The sequence below is a fragment of the Martes martes genome (genome assembly GCF_963455335.1).
Source record: "Martes martes genome assembly, chromosome: 17".
Lineage (NCBI taxonomy): Eukaryota > Metazoa > Chordata > Mammalia > Carnivora > Mustelidae > Martes > Martes martes.
In genome coordinates this window covers 19469715-19491565 of record NC_137905.1, presented here as the reverse complement: position 1 = coordinate 19491565, position 21851 = coordinate 19469715, and the positions used below count along the sequence as shown (strand labels likewise).

At 51.9% G+C, this 21851-nt stretch overlaps 1 protein-coding gene across 1 annotated transcript in view; it reads left to right on the top strand.

Annotated features, from left to right (window-relative positions):
- Positions 1 to 5866: 5866 nt before the first annotated feature.
- The window catches only part of BEAN1 (brain expressed associated with NEDD4 1), a gene marked incomplete at both ends in the record, with an annotated part of 32244 nt that continues 16259 nt past the window's right edge, over positions 5867 to 21851 (top strand). Inside the window, 3 exons of the mRNA XM_080828519.1 lie at positions 5867 to 5919; positions 9308 to 9498; positions 13453 to 13530. Of these exons, the coding sequence (XP_080684645.1) occupies positions 5867 to 5919; positions 9308 to 9498; positions 13453 to 13530 (322 nt within the window). The remainder of the gene's footprint in view (positions 5920 to 9307; positions 9499 to 13452; positions 13531 to 21851) is intronic.

The following is a 21851-nucleotide window of genomic DNA, read 5'->3' as shown; positions in this document are numbered from 1 at the left end:
ATAGCTTTTAGGCCACCCCTAAGGTATCAATTGAGCCCACAACTGACCCCACCTGAAAATACTCATGTGCCTCTCAGTAGCCAGAAATAGTCTGCATTTCAATCAGTTTTCTTCAAATGATGAAATAGGAATATACTTCAGACCATGAAATTCCCACAGAAACAGATAACCACATGTGAGGTAACGCCTAATATTTAATTTAAAAGATACCTGGCAAAAAAAAATTTTTAATAAAAAAATAATAAAAGATACCTGGTAATCTTTTTTGGCCTATTTTAAACTGCTTCGGCATCTTACTGGGTTTGGCTTAATGAGATGTGGAACACTGGAAAGTCACTTGAATTCAGAACGCCTCAGTTTCCTCATCTGTGAAGTGCGGTGATAGTCCAGACTCCTCCAAGCTCTCAGCAGAGAGCAGCTCCAGGAGATCGCTCTGCACCGAAGCACCTGCACCAGAGCTTGCCAGCTCCTGGGCCCTAGAAAAGCCCTGCTCCCAGCCCCCGCCCCTCAGGGAGCAGGGACCCAGGCCCTTTCCTTCATCTTTCCTAACACCGCCAAGACACAGTCAAGAGGAAATCTTGACAAGAATAAGAGGGAAAGAGGAAAAGGCTTTGAAAAGCTGATGGGATAGGTTTCCCTCCCTTCCCTCCTTCCTTTTGTAGAGCCCTGTGTGCTTTCCGCCCCAAAAGCCAAGGCAATCTGGGGAGCAGGGCCCTTTGTAATGTAACTCAAGGCATAATTCGACATAAAATGTAATTTGACATAATTCTGCATAAGGGATATACTAGGAACAGGTAACCTTCCCGAAAGGTCTAATGGATTTTCAGACAAATAGCCACCCAGAAGCCAGACCACCCTGATGGACTTTCCCCCTTCCCTTCTCCCCCACTAGTATCAGAAGATTCTCCCTAACAATAGAATTGGTAAGTTGACCATACCCTATGAATGACAGCAGTAATACAGAACACACTCTACGGCAAATCCCCATGGCCTGGCACTTAAGGACTCAGGGTACCTCACTGTGTGGCCTCTGGAAGTTTCCTCCTCCAGCCTCCTTACCCTGCCTCCACCCCGCTCTTGGTCAAAGAGCCCCTAAACACCACTGTGCTTCCTTGGTGCCCAGGAGATGCCCCTCCTGCAAGTCTGACCCCATCTAGAGGAAAGCCTCAGGAATCTATGGATATAACCATTGAAATAAAGAATAATCACAGACACGCTCAAACTTTCCCACGAGAATGTTCATCGCTGTGTTGTCTCGACATGTGAAAAACTAAAAACAAACAAAGTACCCAGCAATAGAGGATTAGCTAAATAAGGCAGAGTTCAACCATCTGATGCAATGCTAGGCAGCCATTAAAAGTGTGAAGCTGGATAGGAAAGACATCGAGCAAGCTCACTTAAGGACACCTGTAGAGTTCTACAACAACAAGGAAAGAATAAGAAACCTCAATAGTAACAGTGACCACTTCCTATGTCCTTCTTTTGCCTTCTGATGTTTCGTAAGTGCCCCACACTAACATGTATTTGCGGATGGACAGAGAGATAGGTAAATGGACACAGTTCAACTCCCCAAAGCTAGACTCAACACCTCTAGGCCCAGTGGACATCGGTTCTGAGTTCCAGTGTGAAGAACCAGCCAAATTTGTCAGACCACTAATGTTCAAAGGAATGATGGAGTTCATTTCCCTAGATGAACTCTTAAGGGTTAGAGACTTCCACAAGTTCTCAAAGTGTTACCCCACAAAACATATACACACGGTCTTGACAAACCAGACAGCTTACAGGTATAACCACTAACAACCAGAATATTCATCCTGCAAGGATCGCTTACAAGTTGTCTGCTCAGGGAGGTCAAGGTCACCTTTATTGGTGTTCTGCAGCAGGCACAGCCCTGGCTTAGGAATCCTAGATCCTCCTATCCTAGCTCTCCCGCCCTGGCCTGTCCCCTCCTTTCTCCAGTCCTTTATTTATTCATCCATAAAATAAATGCATACGGTTAGACAAAGGGACAAAGTTCCCCTTTCTTAGGACTCTCAAAGATGTTTCCCTTTATTCTGGTCCCAGCCCTCCCCCATAGCACATATTTCCCCATAATAGCCCCAAATGGAGCTGGAATCTCCAGCCTAGGTCCCACCCGCTACTTTGGGGGGGTTGGGGGTGGCAAAAGAGTAGGCAGAGTTCAGAATGAACAATTACCAAAGAAGGCTGGGAATTGTCCTCACATTTCAAAGCCCTGGATCATACAGGTGTCTCTGCACCCCCACCCCCTAGGGATACCCAAGACGCAATGAGTGGCATAACTGGGAGTGAGGTTTGTCTTCTCCCCCAGAGCTACTCTGTCCCCACCTTCACACAGTACCCAGAGTGGGGCTTACTTCTCTTTGGAGCCATCCCATGCCTGGCTCCTCCACTTCTCCAAGTTCATCATAAACACGTATAGCTCTTTGTTTTCTTTTTTTGAGACCCACTTCTAGCCTCCATCAAACAAGTGGGAGTTAGGAAAGAGTCATCAGTGAAGTATTTCATCAATTCATTCATCAAATTTAGAGGGCAGGCTCAGTGTAGGACCCCAAGGGTTTCCTTCCCAGTTAAGTAGGGGAGACAAAAATAACTGGAGAGCACCACAAGGTAGCAGGGGGTCAAGAAACAGGAGCTGTATGGTAATGAAGTAAGGGAAGCCTGCGTAATGAGCTGGACTTGTCCAAGACCCCAAAGTAGGGTGTAGGGCAGGTCCATCTGCCACCCTCAAGCTCTGTGCCTGGGGTGACGGGTCAGGAGAGGAAGGCTTCAGCAGGGCCTAACTGACATCCCAACATGCCCCAGAACTCACCTGCTGGCAACTGGGAGCGGTGGCCCTGCCAGCCTAGGCTGCCCCTCCCAGTGGCCACGACAGGGTTCCCCACTCTCCCAAGTGCCCTGTTTTGCCTCTGACCAAACTGCCTGGCTGTCCTTCCCTGCACATATCGTTGTCTACCCTTCTCTGGACGTGTCTGTGTGTCTGTCCCTCTCTGCTCCCGCCAGTCTGTACGTCATTCTCTACACATGCCTGTCCGTCTGGCGCGCTGGGCACCCCACATCTCTGGGCCTCCCCGCCGCGCCTGTTGTGTGCGTGTCGGGCTGGCTGGGCGCAGAGGGGCGCGGCTCGACCCTCCCCCTCCTGCGTCCCCCCATCTCAGGGATGACCCCGGCGGCGGCCCAGAGCTGCTGAAGCCTCGAAGCCGCCACACAGCGCTGCTGAAGCCGGGGAGGCGCGCCGCCTAGGGGGCCGGGGAGCGGACGGCTGTGGCTTGGGCGGAGGCGCAGGGCCGACGGGCAGGCGGGCGGGGCTGCGGCAGGGCAGGGCTGGGACTGGGGCTGAGAAGCCGCCGCCGCCTCCACTGGGGATCGCGGGCAGCAAGTCCGCTCGGCCCGGCCCCGCCTCGCCCGCCCCGCCCCGCCCCTGCGCGCCGAGCAGGCCGAGGCGGAGCGGCGCGCCCCCCGCGACGCCCGAGCTCGAGCCCGAGCCCGAGCCCGAGCCCGAGCCCGAGCCCGAGCCCGAGCCCGAGCTCGAGCCCGAGCCAGAGCGCAGAGGCATCCGAGCGGGAACCAGAGCAGGAGCAGAAGCGCGAGTGGGAGCGGGAGCCAGAGCCGGAGCCGGAGCCAGAGCTGGAGCCAGAGCCGGAGCCGGAGCCGGAGCCGGAGCCGGAGCCAGAGCGGGAACCCGAGCTGGAGCCGAAGCTGGAGCCGGCACTGCGGCTCGCGGAGCGGAGCGAGGCGGCTAAGCCGAGTAAGGGGCGTTGGGCCGGGGGCGGTGCTAGGGAGGGGCGGGAAGGGGGTCCCGGCCCCCTCCCCCGAGCTCTGCGGCGGCCCCGGCGCACGCACACACCCGGGGCGCTCCGCGCCTAGCCTTGGCGCGCCGGGAGGGCCGACGGGCGGTCCGAAGCCCAGCCGCAGCGCGCTCCGAACGGGATCCCCAGACTCCCGCCCCCGACCCCCGCACCCCCGGTTGGGCCAAGGCTGCCCATGAGCACGCCCTCGGGCCACAGGGAAGGGCAGGTCTCCCGGAGCGTCGACCCCGTGTGGGGGGCATAAAGCAGCCTTCCCGGTCCCGCGCCCTCGGTTTCGGGACCCCTGAACAACCCACCTAAGAAGGGGAAACTAAGACGCACTTTCTGCCCGGGTGGAAGAGGGAGGGGCTCCCGGCTTTGTGGAGTTCTGAGCTACAACCCACCCCCACCCTTGAGCCAGGAAGTTTGACCCTCCGACGGGCGGGTCACACGCGCCATACCCCCGCTTCGGTGCCTGCGGAGCTGGCTTATCTCCGCACCAACGGTGGGAGAGGGGGCGTCCCCGCCGCACCTGCTCTCGCTTTGGGGCAGACTTTTTCTTGCGTGGTAAGCGGGACCCGAGGCCGGGTCCGAGGCCGCTGCTCTGGCTGGCTGCGTAGTGCCAAGCGACATAGCCGCCTCTCCCCAGGCGCCCTCGGAGGCTCAGTAGTGCCCACCCCACCCCCGGCTGACTCGCGCAGCCCTTCCTCCCCTTCCACCCTGCCCCCCTCCATCGGCTCCGCGGTATGGAGGCTGATGCGCAGAAGACCCAAAGCTGCCCTCTTGATCCCACACCAGTGTCAGTGGGGGTGGCAGGGAAGGCGAAGGCACAAGTGACAGGTGTGTGAGGCAGGGGTTCCAGGAGTTTGATCCTTGGTCTTGATCCACACAGTCCCACCGGCACCTGTCTTGAGGATGCCAGTCGAGGCTCCCTCCTCAAACACTCTGACTTCACCTCCCTGTGCCTCAATTTCCTCCACTGACAAGTAGGCAAGATTCTGTTGTGAGGAGTATATTTAAGGGCTTTGGTACCGCAGGATGGGCTTGATTGACTTCTTAGCTGTGGTGACCTTAGACAAGACGCTTGCTTAACCTCTCTTGAGCCTTAGTTTCCCCCATCTGAAACACGGGGAACGTGTGTTGAAAGGATTAAATGAAATTATGCTGGTGTGGGGGGGGAGTGCTACCATGGTGCTTGGCACACAGCCAGGATTCAATTCAGGTTGGCTACAGGTGTCATTTTATGAAGTTTCCAGCATCAGTAGATGCGGAGGCAGAGTGAGTTCCCCTGAGGAGGTGGGGACATGACCCTCACCAAGCCCCCTTCAAGGAGGCCTCTGAATCCCCCAAGGCCTTGATGACGTCTAATTGTGATTCAAAACTTAGGGTCTGCCCTTTCTCAGACATCCCCTCCTCCCCAGGCTTTCTACTGCCTGGGCCAGCTTTTCTCCCTACCACACCACATCCATCCAGGATGGAAAAGACTGTATCTGACTGACTTTTCCTTTTTGCCGTTGGCTGATGTCTGCTGCCCTGGCGGAGGGCTTCTTACGCATTTCTCACAATCTATGCAAGAGAATTCTGCAGACCTGTCACCACTCCGCAGTTTGGGGGTGGGGGTGGGGGTGGGGAGGACTGCTTTCCCCGAGGAGCCATAGCCTATCAGGTGGCTTGGACGTTCCAGTTGCGATGGCTTCAACAGGCAGCAGAAAGCAGCAGGGGGAGCTACCACCAGGACAAGGAGACAGGAGGAGTTCTGGAGGGTTCCAACCCTGTTTTCATGCTGACCATGGTGTGTTCATCCAGGCCCCTAAGCCGGGAGGCACCAGAAATGATGAACCTTGGGAGGAAATGGAGCCAGTAGCTGACCAAGAGGTTAGAACCTCTCAGAGCTGGAAGGTTCCCAGGAAGAGATCTGCCTGTCTGTGCAGTGGGGGCCTCAGACTCAGAGCAGAGCAGGCGAGACCCAGCACCTAGGGGAGGGTGCTGGGATCTCTGGGAGGGTGTAGGTGGCAGGAGCACTGCTGGGAAGAAAACAGTGATCCATCTTGTGGACACCCATGCTAGCCCTGGCCACCTGTGGCACAGCTGCCCAGAACAGGGCACGGGAGGGGTGAGTCTGTCCTCATGTTGCCTGGTGGGGACTTGGGGAGGCAGCCAGAGTGGGCTGCCTCCTCAGGGCTCCTTCTACACAAAGACCCCCTTTCCCCTCTTCTTCCTCTGTACTCCCCCCTCCATTCACCCACTAGGATGTCACATCTTCCATAATCCTCACTCTTCTTCCCAAAGGAATTAATCAGGAACTAATTAGGAGGTTTATGTCTCCTGGTCCATATAAGTTTCTGGGACACAGCCCATAGGGAATGTGATGGGGTTATTGGCATTACCTTCAGTCTTTGGTAATAATCAGACACATTCTGGCCTTTTACCTGAAGCCTTTGGCTTGGAAGTACTCAGAGCACAGAGTAAGGACCAGGAAGATCTCAATTTGGTCTCAGCCTCCTAAAAGTAGAAACCGAGGCCATGAAGGAGCCCCTTTGGCAAGTGAGCACAAAATAGAGCTGTGGCTGAGAGCATGGCTACTTGGATCCAACCACCTGGGTTTATAGGATATGATTCTGGGCAGATTTACCTCTCAGAGCCTCAATGTCCTCTTGAAAGTCAGAATATTACACACCTCCCAGTACAGTTGTGAGTCTAGAAGAATAGATAAGAAACATCAAGCAATGTCAAACAGACCTCTCCAGGTGGCCTTGCCATGTCTGCATTATGAAAATACATTGAACACATGCGGTTTTCCAAGCATTTCTCTTTGAATTCTGACAACAGTCTGCTTTAGGTACTGAAATTGTCCCCATTTTATAGATGAGAACACTGAGGCTTAGGAAGGTTAAGGGCTATCTAACTTTGCCAGGTATAGAATACTTAAAACATCCCTATGACTCATCATAATTTTATGAGTTTATAAAATTGATAATTATCACATTGTATCTTAGATGATGTGTAATTAGTTATTGGAATGCTTCCTCCAGGAATATTTTCAATCACTTTATACCTCTATGTCACTTGTCTATGGGCTAGAGAATTTTTAGAAACACCTTCACTATTCAAACAGTAATCAAACTGATTTTAAAAGAGCACCCCCATTTATTTCCTATACCTCTTCTCTCCATCTTGTATAGCACTTATCACCCCAACATCTCTATATCATATTCATTTGCTTATTGTCTGCCCTCATCAATATAAACTCCCCCAAAGACAGGGACTTTTACTCATTTTGTTCATGATATCGCCTATATGCAGAGCCTAGAATAGTACCCAGCACTTAGTATGCTTTGCAAATTATGAAGTGTTTTACAAACATAAGGTCTACTGTTATTATTTTTGCCAAGTATATAGCTTGCCTGAAAATAAAACATTAAGGTTCATGGCAGAAACCATTCCCTCAAAAATTTGGCAAATAAGGCTTGCTCAAGTGCCAGGGAAATTTTGATGAAGGTTAAAAACAATGGAATTATTTTCCTAACATTTTAATAAAGCTCCTTATCAGTAAGTTCAAAGACAAGTTATTTTTGTAAATCTTTACAATAACAAATGGCATGTTCAAAGGCAATTAAGTTAGCTTTAAAATTTTTCAATGAGTTAACTATCACTGAATTATTCACTTAATTACTCTTTGTTAGCATGAAGGGTTTTTTTCAAATTTTCATTTTAATAATTTTTCAGATTATAAAAGTAATGCATGTTCATTGTAGAAAATTTGGAAAATCATAAAAAATGTAAAACACAAAAATCCTCCTTAACCCCACTCTTGCCCACAGAGCACAATGACTGTGAATATTTTCATCCATTTCCTTTCTAATCTTTTTCTATATATGAGTATTTTCTCTAAGGTTTTTTTTCTTTTACAGAATAAGGATCATGTTGTATGCAGAGTTCTATAACCTGCTTTTTAAAAAAAATATATAACCTGGGGTTTTTTTTCCTCAACATTATATTGGAGGTCTTTACCTATGTTATTAAAATGCCTTTAAAAATATGATTTCATGGCTATATATTATTCCATTATAATTTGCTTAGCCTGTCCTCTTATTGAACAGTGGGGTTGTCCCCCCATGTCCTCTTTGTGGTGTTTCCTGAGCCTTAAATCAGCCTGATTTAAGGCTCAGGAAATAGGTCTCCTTGGTGAGAAATAGGTCTCCCACTTGGTGAGACCTATTTGCCAGTTGGTAGATGGACTGGTTTATGCAGTTAGACAGTAAATCAAGCCTTAGAGGTTGAGACTTGGTGGCAGTGAAGAAGGAGGTGGCAGTTGATCCTATAGAAGGCTACTTGCCAAGGAATGTTCTTCTCAGTTGGGGACGACACCAGCTGGGTCCCCGCCTCACATAAAGACCTTCCTGCAGAGAAGAAAGGTTTCTGCCACCTGGGGACCTCTACCTGCAGCCCCCGGAGTTAGCAGTACATACAACACTTTTAAGATTAGTGTGTCTCACCAAAGTCCAAAATCTCTGACTTTCTAGCTCTGGGCAATGACAGGTGCACCCACAGCTTCATGGAACCCCTGTGAGATGGCTTCATTCATTCATTCATTCATTCATTCATTCACCAGCCAGTAGTTCCTGAGAATTTACAGCGGGAGGAACAAAAAGAACCAGTAGTTATCTGGGCTATCTATACCTAGAGTCTCCACATCCCCCTTCTCTGGAAGGTTCTCCATTTCTCTCCCATCCCCCAGTCACCCAAGCAGACACAGGGAACCATCTTTAGCTGCTCCCTCTTCTTCACCCTCTATATCTGATCTGTCCTGCTTCACTATTCCATACACAGTGTACCCTACCCAGCATGCTCCTGCCCAGGGGTCTTTACACTTGTCTGATCCCTTTACCTGAACTCTTCCTTTCCGAGATAGGCACCCATCTATCCCTTCCTAAAGCTCCCTTCCTCCAGTCTTCACTCACAGGTCACCCTCTCACCAAGGCCTTCTGAAGCCACTACACCTAAATGCTCAGTCTCCACCTACACATTGCCTCTGTCCTTCCCTGTTATCTAACAAACCCCACCATTACGTGTGTGTCTCCTCTGCTAGCAAGAAGCTCGGTGAGGACAGGTATAGCCAGTGTTTCCTTCACTTCTCTACCCCATCGAACCTCTCACTCTTTTTTCCATTGCGTGTCGCCTTCATTTAGACCCATCATCTCCTGCCACAGCCTCCCTGCTCCCCTGCCACCGGCCTTCCACCCCGGGTCCGCCCTCTCCACTGAGCCCAGGGAGACCTTCCTGAAAGGAGACCGTGTGGTTCCCTTGCTTAAAATCTTCCAAAGGGCAGTCTTGGGGCCGGGACCTCATTCTCTCACCCAGCCCCCTTCATTTCTCTGAATCTCAGTGTTGACATCTGCAAAATGGGGGGTTTGTTTTGCGATCCCCTGGGCCGATGACACGTGACTGCGGTAGAGCGGGCGCCGCAGCGGCGTCACAGCGTCACGTGGCCTCCTCCACAGGCCAGCCCACTCCTGCGGCCCCTCGCTGTCCGCCGTCTACCGCGGTGCGGCACAACCCTCCCGGGTCCGACTGCCGCGCATGCGCCGTGCCGCCTCTGCACACTGTCTGCGCCAGCTCTGCTCCGCCAGCCAGGCTCTGCCCGCCAGGGGCGCGGCGCCGCCCCCCCTCTGCCACATACGCATTTGCCCAGGTCTGAGTGTCGCAGTGGGCCCCAGACGAGGTATTCTGGGAGCGGGGACGTGAGGCGGAATGGGAGTGACGTGGACTTGCCGCACACCATTAAGCCACTTCAGAGCCTGGAGTGCCGCCGCCGCCCGCCCTCCGATTCCTAGCCAGACAATACTGTCGCAGATGAGTCACAGACAGGAACGCGCCTCGCCTCGGATGCCGGGCTCCGAGACAGGCGGGCAGGGGGAGACGTGACCTGAGAGTGGGTCCAATCCCAACCCCCCACTCCCGCAGTCGCCCAGCAAAACACAATCTCAGCCCATCCGTGCCAGACCTGGCCATCCACCACCCCCACCCTGCTGTGTCCTCACTGCCGCTCTGGTCACATGTGGGGAGAGCAGGGTGGGCACTTGCGCACACAGACACCTGACATCCAGCTCCTTTGTCTCGATGACCCCCAACCCAAGCTCCACCCAAGCAGAGGATCCGATGCTACCATGAAATGGTTTTCCTGTAGGTCCCCATGTTGAAATCCACAATTGGGGGAGGGGAGGAGAACACAGTGAGGCCGAGATGGCCATTTTAGGACCCCCCTCCACAAAGCCCCTCCTTTTGTTTTCAAGGGTTTTGTGTGACACGCTCTTGGAGCTTGGTAAATATTTGAATAAACTGATGCAAGCCAGAGATCCTGGGAGAATGCAGCAAGAAGATGTGTGTGAGGTACAGATTGGGTTACAAGATGCAGGGAATGGTACCCTAGCTAACGTCAGCATCATTGTCACCCACGATGTCATGAACCATGTAAGTTCCTTACATGGGCGTCCTTCTCCTCAGGAAGCTGAGCATCATTAAAAGGCAGCCTCAACACTGCAGTCTGATGCTGACATCAGACCAAGGGAGATTTTTCTAGATCCCTCGTACTTTGGAATGTCCCCTCAATGCCCAGCCCCCAGTGAATTCCCAGAGGCCACACTGGTCCTGCATACCCACACAAGAAACGAATAACCTAGTACAAGTTAGAAGAAGAGTTGTCCTGGAAGGATGTCCAGGTGCTGTGGGGACACAGCCAAAGTGACTGTTCTATCTACAGCAGTCACAGAGGACTTCACTGAAGAGGTTTCTTGAGCTGAATGTTGAAAGCTGATGGGAGTATGACAGGTAGAGAGGAAGGGAATGACATGCGAGGGAGAGGGAATAGCCTGGAGGTATAAAAGGCCAGGGAAGGTCCAGAAAGCTGGCCAGCCAGAACACCAAGGGTGTCAGATCTCTGTGGGGTGTCCCTGGTGTAACTGGGGAACACTGGGGGGACAGGACCCCACCCTGCACAGGTCTTCCTCCATCTATTCTCTGTGAACTGAGGTGGGCCAAGTCACTGAGCCTCAGTTTTCTCATCTGCAAAATGAAAATGATGCTACCCACATCAGGGGACATGTGGCAGGAATGTTGATCCCATTACCTGGCATGTGCAGGTGTTTGGTGAGTGAAGGTCACACCTAAAAGTGCCCAGAAGGCTTCCATATACAGAAATGTCTACCTGACCCGGTCCCTTGCCAGCCTCCTGAGCCATTGGGAAACTTACACATTGTCCACCAAAAACCCAGGCTGACCACAAAATGTGCAATGCGAGGGTTCTTGGTGCACCCTGCCCTAGGCAGCGCATCTCCCACCTCGCCACCCCCTACCCCCACAGCCTCAGCCTTCATCTAAGAGTCACAGGGTCCAGGGGGAGGAAAGAGGAGAGGGTACAGGGGGCCTCTAGGAGAAGCAAGACCTTGGGGACAACCACTTGGAGTTTAGGGGGTGGTCAGCACCTCCACCTAGCATCAGGAGCCACCAGTGTGGCCCTACAGGAAGTATACATTCAGCATATTTTTATTAAGCACCCACATTATGCCAATTCCCCAGAGAGGTGAGCAGAGCGCCAGGGCTATGGAGGTCATGGTAGAAGTCAGGTCATTCACCTAAAGATACCAGGGAGTTATGAAAGGGTTTTCAGCAAGAAAGTGACATGATCCATTTCACCTTTAAGAAAGACCTCTCTGGAAGCAGCACGAGAGATGACCTGTCAGCCCACTTAAGTCCCCCTCCAGACACAGACATGGCTGCATTGCACACGGGTGAACCCACAAACATGAACACAGACCCATGTACACACGTGTATTTTTAGAAAGTGTAGATCCCAAGCCCTGAGATTCTTCATGAATTTTCTGGTGTGAAATCACAGCTCCCCAAGAAGCCCGCCACACCAGAGAGACTTCTCTACCAGGCCTCGGGAGATCACATCCTACCCTCATTTCCCCCATCAAAACTCTTGTTGGTTTCTGTGGGGACTGGGAGTGGGCATCAGCCCAGCCCGGGGTTCACACCCAGAAGGCTGAGCTAGAAGGAGCCATCTGGAAAGAGGGATTCCAGGGTTAGCAGCAGCAATGGCTCCCTCCCTCCCACCCCCTCAGACATCAGAATGAACATGAAGTACATACCTCTCATCCTCGAACCTGGCAAAGGGCCTTGCCCTGCTTTCCCCCTGAGGACACCACAGCTCAGAGAGGTGAAGTGCTTTGCCCAAAGTCATACTCCCAGGAGGGGCAGAGTTGATACCAACACAGGGACTGGACTTCTGAGCTCAGGCTCTCCAAAGATAAGTCTTTGGTTCATTGACTAAATAGAAAAAAAATTTTATTAATCAGTGCAATTTGGCCAATGGTCTCCATCAAAACGTGGCTCCCATTTGAAGGGGAAAAAGGTATATAATAAAAAGGATCTCTATGAGAGACAAGGATGGGAACCTCTGGACCTGCCTCTTACACAGAAGATCTGTCCACAGTGTCATCCCCAGGACCAGGAGGTCAGCTGCTTTCTGGGACCTAGAGGGGCCAGGCTCTCTGCCCGTTGGCTTCTGGCTACAAGCTTTCCCCCCAAGAGCCCACTGAGCTCCATATTCAGGGTCCCTGCTCAGCAACCCCCAGAGGTGCAGTTTGGTTTCTGCAAGTCTAGTGACCACACTCCCTAAAAAATAAGAATCGTATCTCCCTGCTGTTCATACAGCTTCATGTCGCTTGGAGCTCAGAAGAGACAGAACCAACTCAGACCTTTAGCAGCATGGAAGGCTACGTTACTTTTTTAAAATGTTTCCTCTCTTGCACATGGGTGCTCTCTTGCTGCATGGGCTTTCCAGTATCACACCAGGCTCACATGGGGACCAGGGATTTGGGGGAGGAGACATTTTCATTCTCTTGGCCTTTATCAGGTGCCTTCTAAGTCAAGTGCTGGCTGACAATGGGGGCTTTGGAGTCAAACAGACCTGAGGTCTAGTCCCAGCCTGTAATTAGAAGCTGCGTGACCTTAGACAAGCTACATTACCTCTCTCTGAGCCTTAACTTCCTTATTTATAAAATGAGAATGAAAAGAGCATCATCACCCTAAAGGTGTTGGGATAACAGTAATAATAAGGTTTCAGTTAAGCAACTCTAATCACCCTTCCAAAGCCAGCTCTGGGACCTTGAACTTGTTCCTCACCCTTTCCAGGTCTGTTCCCCTTCTGCGATAGGAGGGCCTTGGGCTGGTCTTTAAGGGTCCTTCCAGTTATAAGATGCTCAGAATGCCATGGTCCCTCGCAGTTGTCTCAAGCAGCGGCTTCTCACAGGTTCAAGAGACAGGAGAACTCCAGGGGATCTCTCATGCCTGTTCAAGGGTCCACCCAGACTAGATTTCCCCCCTCCACCCATCACTGAGATCCCCACATGCTTTTACCCCACCTCTGCCCCAGAACCCCCATACTCTGCAGCCCAGAGCTCCCCCACCCCCCCACCCATGCCCAGACTGGGCATATGCTGTCAAAGTCCCCACCTTTTCCCCAGAGGTGCACAGCCAAGTGACATGAGTATCTTGGGGATCAGGGGGTGCTGTGTGGGCGTTCCCCCATCATCTGCTTATTTGTGTCTCTACAGGTGACCGGCAGGTCCTTCTTTACTCTAAGTTGGGACTCAACAAGTCGGCAGGCTGGCTCCGCTATTCTGTTCCAAGGATTACATGTCCTTCAAACGTCCCTGTCCCTGTAAGTCTCCTTCCTACATCCTCCGTGTCTCGGGGCCAGGCAAGGGCTGGGCTTGGAGACAGGGTTGCAGAGAATGTTTCTAGGATGTTTGGCGAGAGGGCTCCAAGGGTCTGATGAGGGGCTGATGTGCTATGAGGGGTGTGGGGAGGGCAACACAGAAGACCCCTGACATTTGCAAGGGACATCCGTCCTTTACTGGTCCCTCCATATCAGCACTTCCCAAAGTGTGGGGCGGGGTTCCTCTGAGGGATATTAATGAGATTACTTTTTTGTTTTTTTAATTCGATGGCCAAATGAATGTGGGAAATGCTGAGTGAGACAAGTTAAGTAGCTTTTGTGACCACAGGACTTTTCAGAGCCTTTAATGTGGTGATGTGTGTTGTGAGACTGCCATAGAAAAGAGAAAGCCCAGTGGCCTTCTCAAATTTAACTGACCACAAGGAATGTCTCACAGGACTGGTGCTCCACAGAACATCCTCGTCAGAGTTCATTGTCCTAAGGAAACCCTCCCTGCAGCATCCCCACCATGAAGCCCCTCATTTACTAATTCATTTCATCTAAAGAAGCCTTGAGATGACTTTGCCCATAACATTCTTCTCATGGCTCCCTGATGTCCGTAAGTCCAAGTAATGGGCTTAATCGGGTGTACCCCCGGGGCTCAAGGCTACAGCCGCCTTTGGTTTACTACCCTAGTCTCCACCAGCCCCACTCACCCGGGGTCCCCTTCACCTGTCCCCATGGCGGCCACCCGCTTTCTCTCATGATGTTCCCTGTGCCCTCCAAAACCACTATCACTTGATACAGTTTGGGAGAACATGCCTTCTCCTTGATGACTCAGGACTACGAGCCTGTGTGAAATCAAGGACCCCTCCTTACCCCCCTCCGATATCTCTTTGTCATCTCCCATCTCCCAGGCTCACTCTAACCAATCCCTCACTCCCATTCACCAATGTCTATTCAAATGTGTACCACTGGTGACCTGTCCCACATCTTGGAGTTGGGGTCCTCTCTTCCCAGTAGTCGAAATGTCCACTGTTAAATCTTTAAACATCAAGGGATGGCTGCCATGGTCAGGTAGAGGAAACTGGTATACCCAGTCTGAGGGGGTCTGTCACCAGGCATGCCCTGGGGAATACAGGGACAGTGGGATTCACTGTCCCCAGAGCGGTGTCCAGAGGGAGCCAGAACTAAGCTCGGTAAGTTCTTGTTACTGTCGTCACTGCTGCTGCGGCATAATCAGGAAGTGGAAGCCCGAGTCCCAGGCCAGGTGAGAAGGCTGCCGTGCGAGGACACCTGCCCCACAGAGGGCTGGGATGATCGTGTCGAGCAGCTGGGAATGGAAAAGGCTGGTAAAGGGTAAACTGGGCTGCTCGGGGTAAAGGGCTTTCCAGAGCTTTCTGGGGCCAACCCACGCCCTGGGAAGCCCTGTCTACACAAAGAGAGGCCATCAGCACAAGACAGCCCTCTGCATACCCACTCCCTGAGGATAATAGGATGTGCCCGTGGATGTTCTAGGCTGTTCAGAAGTGGTTCCTACACATCTCTTCATTCGCCCCTCCCCTTACAGGCCCAGTGCCTGGCATGGAGTGAGCACTCAGTAAATGTTTGTTGAATGAATAAATGTATAGTCAAACACTCTGGATGAGGAGCTGGAGGCGGTAGGTGGGGGAGAAGCTGCAGCTCCTGACTCCGCCGCCAGATTTTCTCTGTAGCTTCAGGCAGCCAGTTCTCCTCTCTGAGACGAAGGGGTGGTCTGAGGCCAGGGCATTCCAGGAGCTCGGGGCTGCTGGGAGGCTCCAGGGAAGGCAAGGGGGGCGCGGATGGGCACGCTTGGCCCCTCACCGCCCATGGCTTCAGTAGGAGCAGCTGAGCCTATGTCTACCTGTAGGTGGGGATCTGCTCAGATTTCTTCGGCAAAGTGGTTCCCGGCAATGGCAGGCCACCGGACAGGTCGTGGGGCTGTCCAGACCCACCCCTTCCTCCATCCGCCTCTCCTCCTCTGCCAGAGTCTTCTCACGTTTTCCATTCTGACTTCTTCTCTTTTCTCTGAACGTGTCTGAGAAGTATTCACTGCACCCCCGCCCCCTTTCAGCAACCCCAGCCTACTTCAGTCTGGCTTCTGCACCCCTACCTCACATTCCATCCACTTCTGTCACTAAATCCAGTCCGTAGCTTCTGGTTCTCCTTGTTCATCACGGCAGCTTTCTTGAGGACTCCTCTTTAGGGTTCCCTAACTAGAGCCCTCCGGTTCTCCTCCAGCCCCTCCGGGCATCTGGTTCTCTGACTAGCCATCGGGGGTGTCCCTTGGCAGTGGGGGAGGATGGATTCTTGCCACACCTGCCCTGGGACACTGGGGTTCCCGGGGCTCGAACCCTGCCCCGGACTTCCCCTCTGAACACTCCAGACTTTCCCCTCCGCACCCTGCTTTCAGCTGCAGCTTCTAGGCCAGCAACTTCCATGGTTCTCTCTCTCCCCCAGTTCTTACCTGCCTCCAGATTCCTCCTTCCGTCCTCTGCTGCCTGTCTTCCCTGGGCAGCCCACACCCCTGCAGCTCACACGGTGCTGTCGCAGACACAGCTCTTCGTTCCAAGCTGGTTTGGCTTGGTTTTGCTATATTGCTTTAGGGTACCACCACTGACTCAGTCCCTCAGGCCAAACTGCCCAAGGAGACCCAGGGGTTTCCAAAGTGGGTCATTAGATGCCATTCAGGCTTTGCCCCGATCTAGGATACGTTTCAGATTCAACCTGGAAATTGCTGCCTCAGTAAATGTGTACTGAACACTGGACAAGTAAACGAATCAAGATGAAGCAGACGCCTTGTGGGCAGCCTCCTCAGCTCACAGACCAGTGACCCTCACACCCGTTCTGGAAGGGATGCGGAATCACGGAGCTCCAGACATCCTCAAAACACCTGACAAGGGAGCATTCTAAGGAATGAAACCAGAACTCCCAGGAGGGCCCTGACAAGGACACACACCCTCCCTCCTTTTTAACACCTCCATTCCTGTTCTGTGAATTTAGACATCTAATAGAATTGGTTTACCCTTCTTAGCTCACAAAATTATCTATCCCAGTTCAAAGGAAGATACCAAAGCCCATTAAAACCCGGAAAACTTAGAGTAGGAGCCATAACTTGTTCCCGTTTGGGTTCCTACACCCATCCCCCCTGCCAATTGAGAAAGGGGGGGAAGTTCCCAAAATGAAAAACAAGCCCCAGCATTTCCCAAGCAAGACCCCAGTCCTGGGAGTCAGAGCTCATGAGGTGGGAAGAGTTGAGCAGGAAGGGTCGCCAGTGTAGGGGGAGAGCTGGCAAAGGGCAGAGATCTGCTTGGAAATCAGGCAGCTTCAGACACCGGGGGAAGCAGGACTGTCCACTGGCTTCTTGAGAGTCACGCGGGCATTAACCAGAGCAGGCTGGGCCAACTCCTCCCAGGCACAGCCCACGCTGGCCCACACAACGGCAGCCCCCCCTCACCCTATCCCACCTTTCAGGCACTGCAGCTCATCCCTGCCCCCCCCAGCGACAGCTCCTCCCCCAAGTTCTACAGGTGAGAAGACTGAAGGCAGAGGACGGAGGCAAGAATAGGCAAGGGGGAGACCAGAGGGCTTTAGCCACTGCAAGTGGGAAGTCATGTCGTCTGCCTGCAAGTGCCAGGCTGGTGAGCCATTTTCCAGCCTTAAGCCACTGAGGGAGGTGGAGGAGGACCAGCCTGGCTCCCCAGGAAAGCCGGAGGCGTGGGAGCCTTCTCCATCTGGCCCCAGCTGGGCAGAGTAGCCCAGGATTCCCCCAGAACCCAGGCTCCAAGAACAGATGCTTCATAACCTCTTCTTAGCCACTGGCAGATGGCCATTCCATGGAGCTCCCTGTGACATGGGGGTGCCTGCCTTCCGCTGGCTGCCGGGGACAGATCTGGGGGAGGAGGGGCTTTGGGGACCCAAGAGAGACTGAGGCTCTATCAAAGCAGGAAGGAGGCAGGGAAGGTAGCATCTACTGATGCCGGAGAAGTCAGCCGGGGTTTGTCTCTGCTGAGCTCTCAGGCTGCCCACAGCCTGCTAGGAAATACAGTCTGGCAGAGCCTGTGGAGGGGCTTGGGTCTCCCTGAGAATCAGTGTTATGAGGTAGACAGTGCCTGGGTTTGTGTACAACCCAGTGCTGACACTTACCAGCTGTGCTATCTGGAGCAAGCTACGTAACATCTAGAAGTTCCAATTCGCTCCTCTGTGAAATGGCAGTATCATACCAGATGTGATTTTCTGATTTAACATGCTCCACGAGGAGAGTCTCAGCTGGTGCCAGGCACTGAGATGATCCTCAAGAAGCTTGAAAGCCCCATCCTTTTGACCCCTCCTCACTACACAGCTTAGTGTTACCTACACCTTTAGATAGAGCAGGGGAATGGAGACACGTGGAAACTTTGGAGGGAAATTTGGGGTTTGGACCAGATACTACTGTTTCCTGCTCTGCTCATTGTAACAGCAACCTCTGCAGAGACTTAGCTATCAACAGACGGAAAGACTTGAGGGCAAGGCACGCAAATGATGGGACACACTCAACATCTGCCTCTCCTGTGCCCAGAGCAGACATGGTTAATCAGCAGCCGCGCTCTCCTACTGGGCCCCCATGCAATCCCAGGCTCTCCGAAACTCAAACTCCAATGATCACTGGCCTGTGGAGTGAAGCCCTCGTTCATTCCTTGCTGTGGTCTCACTTTGGAGTGGGCAAGGGAATAGAAGTAGTGACTTAGTGACTTCAGCTAGACATTACTCTCTGAGTCTCAGTTTTCTCATCTGTAATATGGGAATTAATAAAAGGCTCTACCTCAGAGGGCTGCTGTAAGGATCCCAGGTGGTATCACAGGTCAAGGGCTTATATGGCCTTAGGATCATCTCTGCCCATGGTTTCCTTGCAGCAGTTCTGCAAGAGAAGTGTGAGTGTGCCCAGTCCACACATGAAAAAGCTGAGCGTCAAGGACATAGAGAAACTAGTCTAGGTGACAGGTCGGGGATATACCCCAGGTGAGTCTTTCCAGGGCTCAATCTTAGCTAAGGTGCAGATGGCCAGCAGGACAAGGACAGAATCAAGTCCACCCCTTGGAGGGAGGGTCCACTCTGCAGCATTTCACGCCCCACAAAGGTCCTGGCTGCCCGTCCTCAGAGTTCTCTGGTCTACCAGAGTCTGACTAGGGTAGGTGCTCGGCATCGGATCGCTGATCTTACTTGTAAATACACATGTTCTATTAGAGTCCCTGGCAAAAAGGTGCCCAGCGCAGCTTGAACACCTAACGTGGTAATACTCTAGGTATTCTCCCCTTTTTGAAAGTTTGAGTTACACCACTTCGTTTTTACAAAAGACCTACATTAGTACCTCTTTTCACGAACCAAAAGAAATCAGAAGACAGTTCTGCTTTCACAAAAACTAAAGACGGTTCGGCATTTTGTTCCAAAGCAGGCCAGTATAACAGAGGCAGCTGCACACCCCAGGCAGCAAGAGCGGCTCCACCGGGCTCCTTCCCCAAAACCACACCCGGCAGCATCCCCACCTCTAGCCACCAGAGCTTGGAACTGCGTCTGGGAGCATCTCCTTATCCCAGTTAATTCTGCACATCCGTTAGTAAGATGTAGCCTGAGGTATCAGAAAACCCTAAGTGAGGTTATTTTTTGGGCCTGCGAATGCTAGAACTTTTTTTCAAATAAATTACTGATCATTGCTTCTTCACTGTACACCATTTTGGCTTATGCAAGGTTTTGTGGGAATGCTCTACTTTCAGATAGCGGGGGAAACCTATCATGGCAACAGTACCCACCCCCCACTTTCGCAGAGCACTCCCAGCACGCAGGGTTCTTGCATTTCACTGCCCACCCCTCACACCCAGCAGTGAGCATCCCAGGTGATGTCATCCAGCCTCATGGCATCGAGGAACACGGATACACTGACAGCCCCCAAATTTCCATCCTCAGCTCAGACTCTCCCTGAGCTCCAGACTCATATCCAACCGTCTGCTCCCCTCAGATGTCCACTCAGGGTCTCTAGAGCATCTCAGATGTAACATGTCAAGGCCCGAAATCTTGACTCACAGTCCCGCATCAAAGCTGCCCATCATCCTCCCCATCTCACTAAATGACAGCTCAGTCCTTCCTTGGGCTCAGGCCCCGAACTTTGTCAGTTGTCGCTGCTCTCCAGTTCATCCACTGCCAACTCTATTTAATGGATTCATCTTCAAATCTGGCTCTATCTTGCCCCCCTGGACCAAGACACCATCGTCATCTCTTGGACCACTGTCCAGCCTCTTCTGCCACAACCAGGTAGTGTGGCAGGAAAGCTCTAGAAACTGAGCCTTGGGATGGTGGAGGGGACAGTGGTTTCTGTATCTAGAAATCTTGCCGATTGTCAGAGTTATCACCTATGGCAAGTACACTGGGACGAAAGGATGGATTTTCCTGCGAACAGGAATGTGTAAGGACATAGCCATTTCTCTGCCAAGGGCTACCCTAAACTAGCGACCCCTAAACTCAGCTCTGCCTGCAACTGAAACTGTGCCTAGGGTGACTGGGAAAAACTGGCTGTCCTCTGTGATGTCACTGCAGACGTGTGCAGGCCTGCTTGCTTTCCAGAGAGAAGAGAGAGGCTCCAAGAGAGACAAGTCACATAGCCAGGGACCCGCCAGAGGAGGAGACAGGATTCAAAGTCAGGGCTCCTGGATCTAAGCCCAGGGTACTGGCCACACGGACCCCTCTGGGAGCACAGGTACATTTCAACTCCCAGAGTCCTCTCTATTTGCTTCTTTCCGTGTCCTCTATCAGTTCCCTAACCATCAGCTCTAGGGGCTGCTCCCTCAGCCCACCAGACCACACCTGGACTCCACGTGATCATGTAGGTGATTGCTAGGCCTTGCTAGAGACCGTCATTCCAGAGCTCTCCTCTGCCCATAGCCCCTGGGTAACACTTGTCTCCCCCAGAAATGGGGGGTAAGGGTGAGGATTAGGGGTGATGCAATAAAAACGAGAATACAATTTTATAATCCAAAAAGCCAGGGCGGACCCCTCTTAAGTTGGACGGCAGCCTTATTAAAGAGTTTCCATCTATTTTTGAAATTTTAGGTTTTTCGTTCAATGAAATGAAATAGTTTAAACTTTTTCAAAAATCTCCCTTTTCTTTTTTCCGAGATAAAAAGTTACCGCCAACATTTTAAAATATTGACGGTGGTTCCAACAGTTTCAGGACTGTGGTTACAGCACACGTGGCTGTGGTCTGTGCACTGTGTGTCACCGCCACTCCCTAAGTGGTGGGAACCGCAGCCCTGGGCACACCCCCCACCCCAACCCCATGCCACCCTCAGGAGGGAGCAGGATGATCAATGACAGCCGTGCAACCAGCACACAGGCACATCTACGGAGTGTAAAATCCAATTATCTAAAACAACATGACTATCAAATTCTCAGACACTATGTAATTTATAACAGGATTTGTATATTCAGAAACCTGTGGAGTGTTCTAGGAATGCTTTTAAAATATAAATTACATTGAGTATTAAGTAAAAACACTGAACCGAACAGTGTCCCCCCAATCGGGGCAGAAGTTCAGCGTAGGGTTTAATGAACGTTTACCCTCCACTTCAATCTCCATTCCTGCTCGGTCCGAGCACATCCAGCATTTCTCTCTCAGTAGGATTTATTTTTAAGTGCACAAGAACGAAAGGCCCAGCTCCACACTATTGTCTTGTTACAAGAGGCACGGGGATGGCAGGGTGATGGACACGTGTAAGAGGAGAAAGATGCACACGGTGTTTTCCCTTTGTTTGGCACTGGCTTTGACGGAGAACAGAAAACAAAAACATACCATAAACACAGAACGAGGGTCTGTCCGTAGGTTTGATTCGGCACCCAAGGACCATGGTTGTGCTGTAGAAACCACTGCAGGATGGAGGTTTTCAATATTGCACGAATATTGAGACATAGGTAATCAGAGGCACCAAAGGCACCGGCCATGTGAGTCATCATCAAAAGACAGGCCGGGTAAATATCGCACATTTCCTGTCAGCTGCTGCTAAGACTTGCATTTTTCTAAACGAAAAGAAATCCTGCGGGGCTTTTTACTTATCACTTGTTTGAAGAAAGGCTGTTTGAGGTTCCCGCATTGAACACGAGGCCTAGGTTGCAAAATTAGTCTTCCCGTAGCATCACGAGATGTATTATACTCTGTTAATACAGTTTGACATTGAACTGTCGTAACTGATGGTGCTGCGAGTCTCTGGGGTATCCCGCCAAAAAGCAAACCCATTAGAGGTAAATAACTAATTGTGAAAAAGTGGGTGTGCCACAGA